Raw genomic sequence first — 14,198 nt, forward strand, 5'->3', positions numbered from 1 at the left:
AGACACCCCTAATACTGGAGATGGACTACCTTCGAAATGTTTGACAAGGATAAGACCATTATAGTAGGGCAAAAGATCAAATCAGGTTCCCCGAATGATCAACTATCCCTGAAACTATTTACCTTACTTGCCCCGGCTTTAGTGGACTGTCTCACTAGCCTCCTTAAGCTGGAAGCAGATGTCCCAGAAATCTGGAAGGCGGCAAGAGTAAGGCCAATATTGAAAAAACCAGGAGCAGATGCTAACATTCTTGTAAACTACCGACCCATCTCCCTGCTGCCATATTTTGGAAAAATATTGGAAGCATCTGTCAATGGACAGTTGGTAAAATATCTTGAAATGAATGACTTACTTGACCCCTCACAGTCGGGCTTCCGTGCTGCCCACAGTACGGAGACAGCACTGGTCGAGGTCGCAGACAACATAATGCTTGCTCTGGACAAACATCAATCTTCCATCCTTGTCCTTTTAGACCTGTCTGCGCTGTCTGCGGCCTTAGACACCATCTCCCATCGCATTCTGATTCAGAGACTATGGGAGATTGGTGTCAGAGGGCAGGTATTGGAATGGTTCAAGAGTTACCTATCTAACCGGACGACCACAGTATAAATAGGCAGGATCCTGGCTAGTACTCGGCCTGTCAAAAGGGGGGTGCCGCAGGGCTCCATCTTGAGCCCCACGCTTTTTAATGTTTATATGGCTCCCCTGGCCAAAGTAATCAGAGCGTTTAGTTTTGATGTTCTATCCTACGCCGACGACACTCAAATCCTGACCACTCTTGGCCCTGATGTTAACGAGCCCAAAGGCCGTTTCAAGAACTGTCTGATGGAGGTAAAAAACTGGATGGGCCGAAATCACCTGCAGCTGAACGGCAGCAAGTCAGAGGTCATGTTGTTCGGCAAAGCCATTGAACATTGGACCCAGGACTGGTGGCCTACACAACTGGGCGAATGCCCAGCCCCCAAGGAATCGGTTCGCAATCTGGGTCTACACATGGATAATAAGCTCTCCATGAAAGCCCAAGTAAACCATATTGTTGGTACCTGTTTTGGCATCATGCTCAGCTTGCGCAGGGTTTTTAAGTGGATACCAGCTGAAGCCCGTAAGCCCTTGGTACAGGGCCTTATCATAAACAGGCTTGATTATGGTAATTCGCTACTACTTGCCACAAACGAATGCCACCTCAGGAAGCTGCAGGTTCTGCAGAATACGGCAGCACGCCTTGTCTTGGACTTACCTTGAAGATCTCCCTCTGTGCCGTGCCTAAAAACCCTACACTGGCTTCCTGTTAAAAAACGGATCACGTTTAAAACATTATGTATGGTACACCAACATAGGTATGGAAGGGGCCCAAAATATTGGACCCAGAAACTCACATGGTACATGCCAAGGAGGAAGCTGAGATCAAGCACAGAGTCACTACTAACTCCATTGAGAATTCAAACTGCCAGGAATGAAGGTCACGCTTTCGCCTTTTTGGCACCATCCCTTTGGAATAAAATGCCTCTCAGTCTGTGCACAACCTCTGAACACACTAGTTTTCGAAAGAAACTTAAGACATGGCTTTTCTGCTAATTTTAGCTGCTTACCTTTCTGTCAGAACCGTCTGCATGCACCATGAGACTCTTTGGACGTGATATGTGCGCAATACAAATATCCTGACTTGACTTGACTTGATGCTGCAGTTGGCAGGCCTTGGGGTCATTATCCTGATAGAGGAACCAGAGGTGTACAAGGTGCAGGGCTATCACCAACATCTGTTGGTGACAGGCACCACAATGCTTGAGACCAGCCTTCTTTGATGACATTTTCTGTCACACCAGGAGGTTAACCTCAAAAAAGACTTTGTCAGAATGTTGAACAAAACCTTGTCAAAAGTGACTAAGTGGTAGCTCTACCCGTATCTGCCCTGGCTGGCACAGAAAAGTCAGCTAGCTTGGGTGGCACCTATATAGGTACTGCGAACGTCATTTCCAGCGCAGATGACGCTACGTGGAGCCGAACGATGCCACCTACCGGGACACTGGGGTAGTGCTCATGAAAAATAAACGGATCCAGCCTGATGACTGAGGAGAATTCTATCTATCAGATCCAGGATTTAAGGTACTCTCATTCAGCTGACCAAACTGGGTACCTGTAGCCAGCCTCCATCCCTTTCCACCTGAACTTATGACTTTGTCCTTGGCCAGCGCGACCAGATATCCATAGTTGGCGCTTTGTGCTTTTTTGGCGCTATTTTCACTGATATCTTTACACCTTCATATCTCCAGTTCCATTGATTGGATTTTTGTCATTTTGGTCTTGTTTTATTTATTAAAAATTACTCTATTTTTCTGAACTAGTGTGGGGCCCTTATGTGGTGTGTTTCCACTTTGATACTGTTTGAAGTGTTGCACAAATACTTTACACATTGCCTCTGATTTGAGTCTGACTGCTCTTTGCCAAGCTACCTGTGGGTTGAGCACAGATTAATTTAGGGTTTGCTAGTGACTTCAACCTGACAAGGATTGCGATTCCTGCTTGAGTAGAGTTTCACAACCACCCCTCCCCCCCAACCAGTAACCTGATCTCATTCGCTGATCAATGGAATATTTTAGGGGTTTGGGGATGAATCCATGCAGTTGCTAATATTTTGCAGTCTGGCTGTCATGGTACAACAGGACTAAAATATCCGATAGGAAATTTTTATGCACAAAACTCTGCATATAGAGTCTCAGATAAAATAAAATGCATCATTAGGTAACCTCACTTGATCGCTGTAAGTTTTTGAATGCATGCCACCACAGCACTGAATTTGGTAAATGGCAGGTGGTATCACTGTCAGGATTGGTGGCCCCAACTCTGCCAGTGCCAGGTGGGTCTTTCCAAGTGTCCATCTGTAGAGCTTAACTTAGAGGAATAAGCAGGTATTAAAAATGTGATAACTACTCACTCCATGCTCCTCGCCTCCTAAAGGTGGTGGTTAATATTTAGACAATAACTATTGTGGAGCGGATCCCAACTAGCTTAGGCAGTCAGACTGAAACAAGTAACACCAGGCTTAAGATGTAAAATCAACATGGATGTTTGCCTGGTTCTGCCAAGGAGGTGGTCCCAATGTATACCTTAACACCAGATCACTAGTGAATAGTCACAACAGAAATAAAATGTTAGGCCATCCATAAAGACGTTGGGTACCGTGCATGTAAATTCACTTTTTTGTTTAAAGCCTTGAGACCCTTACAGGTGAGTAGTGCGCTTTATAAACCCAATTGATTGATTGATTGAACATTTTAGTGGTTTATATCAACATACATTAACATTTTCAATATTACATAAAGTCCGGCTATTTGGCTCTTAGAACTGGGTTGCTGTTTATGCCATACATGACAGGTCATAATATGTAAATAACTTAAGTAGATTGTTTCCTTTAATCTCATTCTACTTTAACAGAGACCAAGAAAAAAAATAGCAGATGTTTATTGGTCTGATGATCATACCTTGAAGCCATATGGGCAGGTGCACCTATAAAAGTCCACTGGGTCGTTGTTACATGTCCCGTCGTTTTTACAGGGGTTGGATAAGCAGGGGTTACACTTGGCAAGGATGTTAACGTCCACAGGACCTGGAAAAGAAAAGGAGAAGTCCATGGTGGTTCAGGACATCTGCAACAGTGACATACATGTTACACCCTGATTGCCACAGGTGCCGGGTGGTGTATTTACCCTCTAGAGCAGTGGTTTTCAAACTTTTTAATGCCGTGGCCCCCCACTCCCCGGTGACAAAGATAATAATAATCTGGAACAACCTCAAACATTTTTAACAATTATTCTATTCAATTGGCAGTTTTTAAAGAGGACTAACCTTATTTAAACATTGCAGTTAACTTCTAATACCACTTTAAAACAGAATCAAATACATAATTGCCAAACATACTGTTCTGGTCAGGCAGGCCTTACTAACGTGTAAAATGTATCCACAGTGTATTTATTAGAAATGGGGGTAGGGGATTTGGAGTCTCTTCACTTTTGACACCTTCCTCCAACCAGGATATAAATGACAAAAGATGTTCATGATGGCCATTTACAGAGCAGCATACTTGCATTTTTGTTTAGCTGAAAACAAGGCAGTTATCAGCATAATGCTTCTTTTGGCCAGAGCCTGGTGACCCACTTGGGATCACTTGAGGCCCCCCTAGGGTGGCCCACCCCCCAGTTTGCAGACCCCTGCTCTACAGTATTATATGCTACCTAAAAACATGATTTCTTTTTAAACAATTACTAAGAAAAAATACATAACTGGTTTCGGTATTGAAGACTCATTTAACACAAAAACCCACTGAAGTAGCAGAAGACTCTGGGTACATCTGAAACAAGCTATGTCCCCCCTTATACCACACTACTAAAAAGTGTTTGGCAATAGTTCAGCGGTGTAGCACAAAATGATGAGACTCCCCTGCAGAAAATTAAGAGGGGCCCCATTCTCCAATGTCTCAGACATTCGTTGGTCTTGAACTGAATTGGGTTAGGGGTCGAAGGATTTAGAGGGGGCAATGTGCAGCAGGGGCTGCAAGGGCCTGAATTACACCCCTGCAATAACTGTAACAGAATTACGACCAAACGTGTTGCATAGATCTGGGATTGTAACCAGACAACCGCCCTGCCAGACTAAACAACACATCTGTGGAGTAACAAGGATGCCATGGGCCCTAATGCAATAAATGATAATTGGCCGCATTGCACTAACTGGGCAGTAAAAGACAACAATAACTGAGCTGCAGTGGGCCTCTCCCGCACCTGAGCTTGGGTGCCAATGCACCTACCGCTTTACTGGAAACTACACCGCTGTCAAATATGCTGCACAGCCACCTGCTACCAGCAGGACCGCCATGTATGTATGAATGACACTCCAAGACTGAGGACAACAGGCATACAGGCACTTTATACACCACATTAGAAAACGAATTGTTAATAACTACAACAACAATTACAATTATATACATAATGTTTTTTTGTTTTTTAAAAATATTTATTTATTCAGTTTTAAACAACAACTGAGCAGTTGTGCATAGTTTTAAACATATTTTACTCCAGTTATTTCCATATAATTATAACAATAATGTTAAAGCCACTATTGAAGTTAATTGATTTCACTTGAACTGGCTCCGTTCATTTTTATATTCATGGGGGGATTGAACTAAATTTCCGGCATTAATGACCTTCAGTTCTTAATCACTTTCTTTACTGGTCTACCCTTTTTTAATTGTTTTTGATACGAAGAATCAAAACGTGTTTTTATTAATGTCCATACTGCTTATATTATGTCCATTTTACAGAGAAATGTGCTAGTTGCAAAGGAGGAAGGCCAGATTCCCAAGACCTGACCAACTTTGCCGGAGCGAGGTTTATGTGGGAGAGAACTGGCCTCTAGAAGCAAAACGTGTGGTTAGATCAAAGGAGCTTTAGTTAAGTTCTACAATAAATATGACTGACCATTTATCACAACCCTCTGTTGTAATTTTATGCTAGTTTACCTCTTCGGAAATACGAAGCAAATAAAACTACAAAACAGGTGCAGCCCGGGCACTGTGCTTAGCGGTTGGTGTTATTTACAGTCCGGGATGTTTAGTCTTTCTTGTGCTCTTTGCCATCAGGCCGTGGCATCATCACTTTAGAGACTTGGCCCACTCCAGTGAAGTGTTTCGAGCTTCGTTTCTAGCGGTAGCATAAATTACATTTAATTAGTGAGAAGGCTATTGGCTGGTTAATCTTCTAAGTGCCAATGCAATATTTTTCTGCATGTCTCTTCCAACTGTTTTTTTCTGCTGGACTGCGAACAAATCTAAGAGTGCTTCTAACATATCTCCAAAATGTGGCTAATAAAGAGCCATCTGACGTCAAACGAATCTAGTGAGGACAGCAGCAAGGCTTGGAAACACGGGGAGGGGCCGGGAGAGGCGTGCAGAGACGCAGAAGCTACAGGGTGTGCAAGTGATGACAGGAGCACTTTTTCAACATCTGTGTACGTCATACATATTTTTCAAGTGCATAGTGCAGCTGTCAAACCCAATAGCAGTTAGCTGGAAGTAATACATTCCATATTACCATAGACCTTCGTCTCACTAGCATGGAAACTTTAAACGCACTTGTGTAGTATCAGAACAATATCTCCTTGAACAACGAAAATGTAAAGAAAACACGGGCTAGAGAGCTGTCATTCTACACAAACACGTTTACTATGGAAAGCTGCAAGTATAGCTCTGGCAAGGATGGTGAGCCATGGAATGAAAACACGTGAGTGCGCCTATCACAACGTCAACGAGAACACATTCTGATAGGGCCTGAATAATAAACAAGTAATAAATATGTTCTCGCAAAAGTACTCCCACGATCGAGTGCAGGTTTACCACTTTTTGCAATTTAAATATATTCCCAGTAGTTGGTCTAGAGAGCGGCGGCTGTCTCGGGTTTCTAGGCGTGATACTGACAGTGCGAGGGTAATGTCACATTTTAGGATGTTGCCATTTCTCCCTTGCAGAAATGTACCCAGAGTACAATTCCCCACCAGGCAAAGGAAGCCCATGCTTTGTAATTGCACTTTTTACTCCACAGGAAAACTTTTTTTTTTTCATGGAGAAATCCCTTCCTGTACATCCCACGGAGTCTGGTGCTCCATTTCTCTTCCTATCCTGGAAAGATATTTAACAGAGCGTTGGCTAAAGCAAATCTCGTACCATTTCTAGGGTGAGAAAGGGTCAGACAGGAGTTCATCAATTACACGTTTGTCAGCATTCACAAATGCGTAAGTAAAAGCACGCAATGGTCTTCTCACTTCTTAACCCTTGTGCAGAAGGCACTTGTGCAATTGTATGCAGTCATACAACTGCACAGATCATCAGTAAGGTCTGTCATTTAGTGTTCGGCGTGGACTTTGCAAGCTGTTTTTCTTTGAAGCAGAGATTTCAGGTTTGAAGTGACTCGTGATACCTCTTGCACGACTCACAATGCACCAGGTTTAAATTCTTCTTAAAAAGGTGTTTTTCACATATGGGTGGGAGGTGTAGAGTCGAGATCCGAATAGGGAAAGTCTTGGTTTACTGGTGTATGTATGTACCCAGGTATTTAAAAATAATATTATTTAAAAAGGTAATTCCACGTTCTTGCTTCCAGGGAGGAGAGAATGAGCTTGTGAATCTACAGCACCACAAACAGGTATGTAAGGTCATGTGCTGCTGTAGATCACATGCTCTGCATGGACTGGAAAGCCCTAATGCGGTGCCTCTTGTAAGACATGAATGTCCGTACAGTAATACTTTGTGAAAGTATTGATCCTGGACCATACTGGGAGGCCCGATTTGGAAATTGATTTTCCAACAGAGGCCTGGCCAAAAGTTGCTTAGTCTTGCTAACGAATTTGGCAAGGTCAGTGTCACACATAAGGTCATGTAACATCAAGAGCGAGTTGGGCCCTTTACACAACCAACTGAGATTAGGGGACACTTAGCAAATCAATAGCTTGACTGAAAAGGAAAGAAGAGACAGCTTAAGGTAGAAATCTAGTATGTATTAAAGATAACATAACATATACTAGTAAAGTGCACGTTTCCCCAGAAGGGTATCTTGGCGATGAATAACAGATGTTCATTGTAACCCAACCCAATGGTATGTCTTTTATCGACCTCAGAAGGATGAAAGGTTGAGCAGATCTGCTGGGATTTGAACCTGTGACCATAAGGTCAAACACAGGCTCCTGCAGTGGATGTATTAGTGCACTAAGCGACCAGACCCGTCTTAGATGACCTAATCTTTGAATAAATGGCTCCTATACCGTTCGAGCTTGCAGTTCACCAAATCTACAGATAATAGTGAATTCAATAAGGAAGGCCACTTTCCATGAAAGGTACTCTGGTGGGTAAGAGTGTAGTGGCACAAATGGTGGTCTAAAGAGCTGTGTAAGAATCATGTTGAGGTCCCATGAAGGAACTGGTGGCGCTCCACAAGAGATCGCCCTTTTAGATGCTTACATAAAAGCTCAAACCACAGGGATCTTGAAGAGTGACTGGTGTTCCCTATTTTACAGGTGAGCTGCTACATTGGCAATATGTATCCTTATAAAAGAGTAGGCTAGTCCTGCCCTTTGAAGGTGCAGTAGGTAACCAATGAGGTCTTGCACCTAGACCTGTAAGATCTGTTAACAGAGATTGTTACAACAGTGGACAAAAACCCTTTTCTCTATGGCCGCAGAGGAAACCTTTCAGGATTCCTTTGGAATCTGCATTTACTTATCTCGAAACTAATTGCACCCAAATTCTAAAACTTCAGATGCCAAATCAAAGGATTCAGCACCGTGAGGTTGGGATGTTTCAGATGTTCTTTTTATTATGTGAGGAAGTCTGGACAACATTTTGTGGGGGTGTGTAAACATTTCGAGAAAAAGGAAGCACTATGGCTGCCTTACCAGATCTGTCTCAATGGTGTTTGCCACATTTTCCTCACTACCCTAGGAATGGCCATTAGTGGAGGAAAAGCATATACACATATCCTTGACCAACCCCTGCATAGAGCACTGTCCATGGATTATGTGTGTACCTGAGATAAAGCTTGGCATTATGTGTTCTCACTTGTGGCAAACAGATCTAAAACTGGGGTCCCCAAGTGGTGGAAGTATTGGTGGTTTAATAGGACAATTAATTCCAATTCATGTGCTTGCTGATGCATTCTGCTGACTTATCCACAAAGACGTTGTCCACTCCTGGGAGGAGAAGAACCTAAAAATGAATTCCACAGTGACAGATTGTATTTACTAGCTTGGACAATCGTGGTGACTGTGCCCCCCCCTGGTTTTGTAGGTAGTACACAGTAGTCATGTTGTCAATGTAAATGACGTATGTTTTGTTGCAAATCTATTTGTAAAACACTCAGTGTGCTAGCTGAACTACCATCAGTTTGAGTATAATAACCCCTCCCATGCTCATATGAGCCACGGTGGCCGTGTGCTCATGACGAGCTGAGCTCGTCATAACGGCCGCAACGCTTGCACGCGGGGCTAATTCCCTTGCTCTGCTGAATGTTCTACAGAAACGGGTGTGGCCGTGACGAGCTCAGCTCGTCTTGAGTACACGGCCACCGTGGCTCATGACGAGCTGAGCTCGTCATGAGCACCAGGGCGCTGTGCGTGCCCCCCCTACCCCCAGGACAGCGGGGGAATTAGCCAGTTTGTGCTGATCCCTGGGCTCCACCAACACTACATCCTTTCACTGACCAGAGGGTGCATTTTCAGCCACACTTTTGAGTATATCACAACGAAGATGCTGAGGCAGGCTTTATCTGTCACTGCACTGAGTTTGGTTGCCAAGAGCTGTTGTGTTTGTTGGGGGCAAATATGAGATTTTGGGCATTTATGGTGAACATCAAAGAATGGAATAGTGAAATGGCTTGTTGAGTGTGAGTGAGGCATTGGGCTTGGCTGTTGCTATTTAGCATCCAAGTACTGAAAGACATAAATTGTATTGCGAAATAAATGTGCTAACACCACTGCCGAGCACTTTGAACTGATAATGCATTCCACGTACCAGAAATCTGGTGGTGCACTGTATGAATGAGAATGAGTTAGTAGGTGTGCTTCAGATACAGGGTGACCATGTAGACCTTGAGGCAGGGCAGTGGAAAGACATCTTGGAAAGTTGTTATCTAAAAGTGTTCTGATGTCATGTGTTGATTGAGGATTTGAGGTCTATTATTGGCTGCAACATCTCAGAAACTACAGGGAATAAACTTCCTATCCCTGGTAGTTTGGTGGGACAGATTTCAGTGCTCCCTTTTGAAATGACACTTGCAGTTCTTCTTACAACAACCTTTGCTGATCCTGTCTGACATTGTGCTGGCATGGAATATTGGGTGGTGTGGTATGGAACTCTTAGCAACAGCCATGGATGACAATGAATAGTACCCTCCTGTGCACGGTTAACTCTTCTACTGTGGAAGGTATAACCTCTGGCGTCCCATAATTTGTTTTGAGTGGTTGGGAACATTTGTGGAAGATCACGCCTATTGCTTTTCTGCAGCTGCTGCCCCAGATGCTTCACCTAGAGTACTGGCTTAGATGACTGATTCTTCTGAGAGACTTCTTATGACTGGAATGGTGGGCAATGCGGGGTGACCATGGGTTTGGCTCCAGCTCCTACTTGTTGTCTACAAAACCCAGACTTTGTGGACTGTGCTCATAAGCTTTTGACTTGTCCATATCTTTTTTTATTTTTTCAACATAGGGTATACTTGAGGGCTGGGAAGGTGTTCCTCATCAAAAGGCACACTGCGAATATGCTGTTGTACACCAGATGAAAACCAGATACTTGCTGCCAAACATGCCATTGGAGAATGTTGGTGTTCCTTTATCTGGAGACAATGTGAGCTGCATCAAAGGTACACCCAATGTTGGAGATGATTTCCCTTCTTGAATAAGGTCTTTGCCACCTTTTGTAAGCAACCGAATGTGCTTCCTTAACTCCTCCATCTTCCCACAGTGGTATCTGTCATACCTTAACAGCAAGCCAACAGAGCCATTGTGCCATTGTGTGCCATCATTCGAAGCTACCTGCAAGCCTGCAGTATCAATTCACTTGCTTTCTTAGTTTGGTGGCAGGGTATGCCCTATACTTTTTTTGAAAACCCTTTTGTGTGATCTATACACTGCAAGTGAATCTGATGGGGGACTTATGGTGCCACTGTACACTTCATCTCAACTCTAGGTGTGACAACAGTGGTGTTGATGGGGTCTTTGAAATTTTCTGTAGAGCATTTGAGCATGCAATTTAACATCTGCAGAAACTGAGCAGATCGCTCTGCCTTTGACAGAGTCTCAAAAAGGATGTCATCCTCCTCCTCTACTACATGATGCTTGAGTATGTAATGGTCCACTGTATGGTATTCAGAGGTATTGCCAGGTAAGGACGGTTTAACGGGATATTGCTCCAAAGACAGGTCATCTGGGAAGTCAAGATTATAATCTTGCCACTGGTAGCCTCCATCATCTTTGGATTTAGATCCTTATAGATGTCTGGTTGATCTGCAGTGAGATTCTGATTGTAGTTTGTATGAACTGACTGTGCTGGGGATGGGGACTGTGTAGATGACAGTGCAGGTGTAGGTGGAGGTGGGGGCTACCTGAGATATGTTTTCTTTTAGAATGGGGTATGCCATGAAAGTTATGAGACTGCCTCCTCCAATGTAAAGTGGCATTTTTGGTGTGAGACTGACCAATTGGAGGTGGATGTGCCAGATTATATCCGGAGATTGGGTCTAACTGTAGTCTCCTTTTTCTTAACATCAGTCTACTCACCTTCGTCTTCTGCTGGTGGTGGTTCACCCTGCACCAAGGCCATGGTTGGTCTTGAAGTCACCTGCAAGCTTGATGTTAGTCAATAACTAGTTCCGAGGTGGGCAGTGTAGAAACTTGGGGCTGAGGCTGGTTGTCTTAGGAACTTGATGCTTTCTCTGAGCCTAGATGGCTCAGGAGCACTGGTTGGCAGACTGCTGACTCCTCTGTGGAGGCAGTTTGGTGCTTAAGGTAGGGCTCTTGAAGCTGTTCCTTTCCCTGGAGCAGAGACTCAATTAGAGGTCGAACCGGCGAGGGTAGGGTCTCTAAGTGTGGTGACTGAAAAACCTGAGGTAAAGTCTTTGTCCTGGGCCCTGGTTTAGTTAAAGGACACGGAGCAGAATGCTCTCTGAAGTCCCAGTCACTGGGTGAGACAATTTCGAGACTCCACTTCCTTTGGGCCCCAGGACTACCGGAAGGCCCACCCTTTTCACAATCCGAGTAAGTTCCCTCAACTTCTTTGAACTCGAGTGCAGTTGGTACTGAATTCTATAATGCACCCACTGCCTATCTGTTCGATGCATACTGGCCTTTTACCCCATGTTGGTCCAACCACAGTAACTTTGCAATATTTAAAGGGTGTAATCTCTATAACCATGCTCCCACGAGACGTTCTCATATGACCTGGCACCAAGGACGTGGTTACAATTTGGTTCTGTAGTGGTTGCACTGTGTCTTCGTCTGTTTATTCCACATTCTTGAGGTCGAAAATGTATATTTAGTAGGCTATGGTGCCAGCGCTCTCACAGATAAATTCAAACCAAATGGAGAAAAAAACAGTCTAAGGTGGAATCTATGTCCTGTTACATTGTGGGTTTGGGGGAGGTATGACAAATCACCTAGAAATCTGAACGTCTACTTCACAGAAAACCAACGTGCAACATCTGTGCCCAACACTGGAGGCAAGGAGCGTGCAGAACGTGGCATATTCAGCAGCACATGCTGCAAACGTATTTACGGCTCCTAAGTTTTCTTTTCTGGATACCTGACAAGCACGACTAGAGCCATTTTCTTATATCAATATATGATTATGGCTGAAAATGGTTTTGTGAATCTGGCCACATACTATTACTAAACTCCCCTCTGGCATCACCGAATAGCATCAAACAATAAGATCACGCAAATGTCCAGAATAACTCTATCGTTATCCCAAACAATGTCTAGGAGGCAGATGCTTTTCTCAAGTTGTTTCCCCAGTGAATACTCTTGACTAATTCAATTGTTAAATTCAGATCAAATTACATATTTCAAAAAATATTTTCCAAAAGTGGTCATGAACTGGCACAATTCTTATGTATATGCCGAAATATTTTGATCTACCTTCCTATTCCTGTCAACTGCATCACTTTAAAACAGCACGTCATAAATGGCTATTGATGATAAAGTAGCTTTGCAAAAGGAACATGGCACAAAAATACATTAGAAGAGTACTATTTGATGTGTAGTACTAAAATGTCTATAAGAACTAGTGACTGCAAATTAAAAGTAAAACTGTGGGTTTAGCTGTTCAAAGATTGAAGAACAATATTGCACAGCAATTACAAAAACCGTGCCTCTTAATGAAAATTAAGTTGGAGTGCTACATACAAGAACTACTAGCTAGAGCTAGTCATGTTGGTACTGCTGGAAGAGGGGATTTGAAAAAGGAACTTTTACTTGGCGCAATTATAATTTTGATGTCATTTTCAAAAGCGTGTACTTCAACTAGGACCATGCTACTTTGTGTAAATCGATCTGGTTTGACTTCTTCCCATTACTAATTTCAATTCATCTTCAGTCCTCCCACTAACTTCCCACCACTAATTTCCTTGCATCTATCCTAATTCTAAATAGTTTATCTCAGTAACTAAGTGAGCATGCCAAAAAACCCATGAAAATACTTTATTACTCTTCTAGAGGAAGACTGTATTAAAAGCCCATCTCTTTGCTTCTTTTTAAATCAAACCCCACCTATAATAAGAAATGTGTTGTGGCCTTAGACGTGTTGAGGTTCTTTTCTTTTTTGAATAAGCAGCGCTTGCAAGGAATGTGGGCAGCCTCTGGGTAGGACATTTCTACTGGGTGCCAGTGGAGACCGGGAGCTGAGCTGGCCTGCTGACAATGTTGACGGTGCTGTGTGTATGTAATACATTATCTTGTGAAATCTTTCCGCCTCCACAACTCAAAGCAATTCTTACTTATACTTCAATACAAGTGAGAAGGGTTTGTCACAATACAAGCCCACAAGTCCCCTACTGTTGCTGATCACAGGCACAAATATGGTGACAATCACATAGAGATGCTGCAACATGCACCTCCAGACAACTAATGGCATCAGATTTCACGCTAAACATACAGACCAGGTCAGCCTTGCAGTGGAACAGCCACAACCATCACACTAAGAGGACACCTCCCCTCTCCCTGTTGAGATATCACAGTATGACAGGAGGGGCTGGGAATGAATGCTAGATAGAGCTTGCAAGCCGTGGCAATCAGGAACGCACCACTGCACCCACCTCCTTTCTACTATCCAAAATGAAACAGAGCTTAGAGCATGATGAGAGCAGGCCCGGGGAGTGCCTTCTCCTCAATCACCTCCTTCTCTTCCCCACCCAATAGTCACAGCGGTGCAGGGAGAGATGGAGTGGCTACTGGATATAGTAGACTGCTTGCAGTGGGAAGGCTGCCACAACATGCTCCTTATCTCTTTCTCTCGGCTTCATAGCAGACAGTTGACAATACCAATCTGAGAAGAAAAATAACTTGTAGTATTCTGAACCCAACTCTAGACGTCTGGAGAGTGCATAGCATGTTATCCAGCGGCGGCTCTTCCAATAAAGCAGAAGAGCGCCGCCCCACTGCATCGA

The 14,198-nt window shown here is 43.6% G+C and overlaps 1 protein-coding gene across 4 annotated transcripts in view; it reads right to left on the minus strand.

The window, feature by feature from the left end:
• SLIT2 (slit guidance ligand 2) overlaps nt 1–14,198 on the minus strand; it is a 739,121-nt gene that overhangs the window by 137,276 nt on the left and 587,647 nt on the right. For all 4 annotated transcript variants that reach the window (XM_078678412.1, XM_078678410.1, XM_078678411.1 and 1 more), the window contains one exon: nt 3,480–3,604. In XM_078678412.1, the coding sequence (XP_078534538.1) occupies nt 3,480–3,604 (125 nt within the window). The remainder of the gene's footprint in view (nt 1–3,479; nt 3,605–14,198) is intronic.

Source organism: Lissotriton helveticus, chromosome 2_2 (assembly GCF_964261635.1).
Source record: "Lissotriton helveticus chromosome 2_2, aLisHel1.1, whole genome shotgun sequence".
NCBI lineage: Eukaryota > Metazoa > Chordata > Amphibia > Caudata > Salamandridae > Lissotriton > Lissotriton helveticus.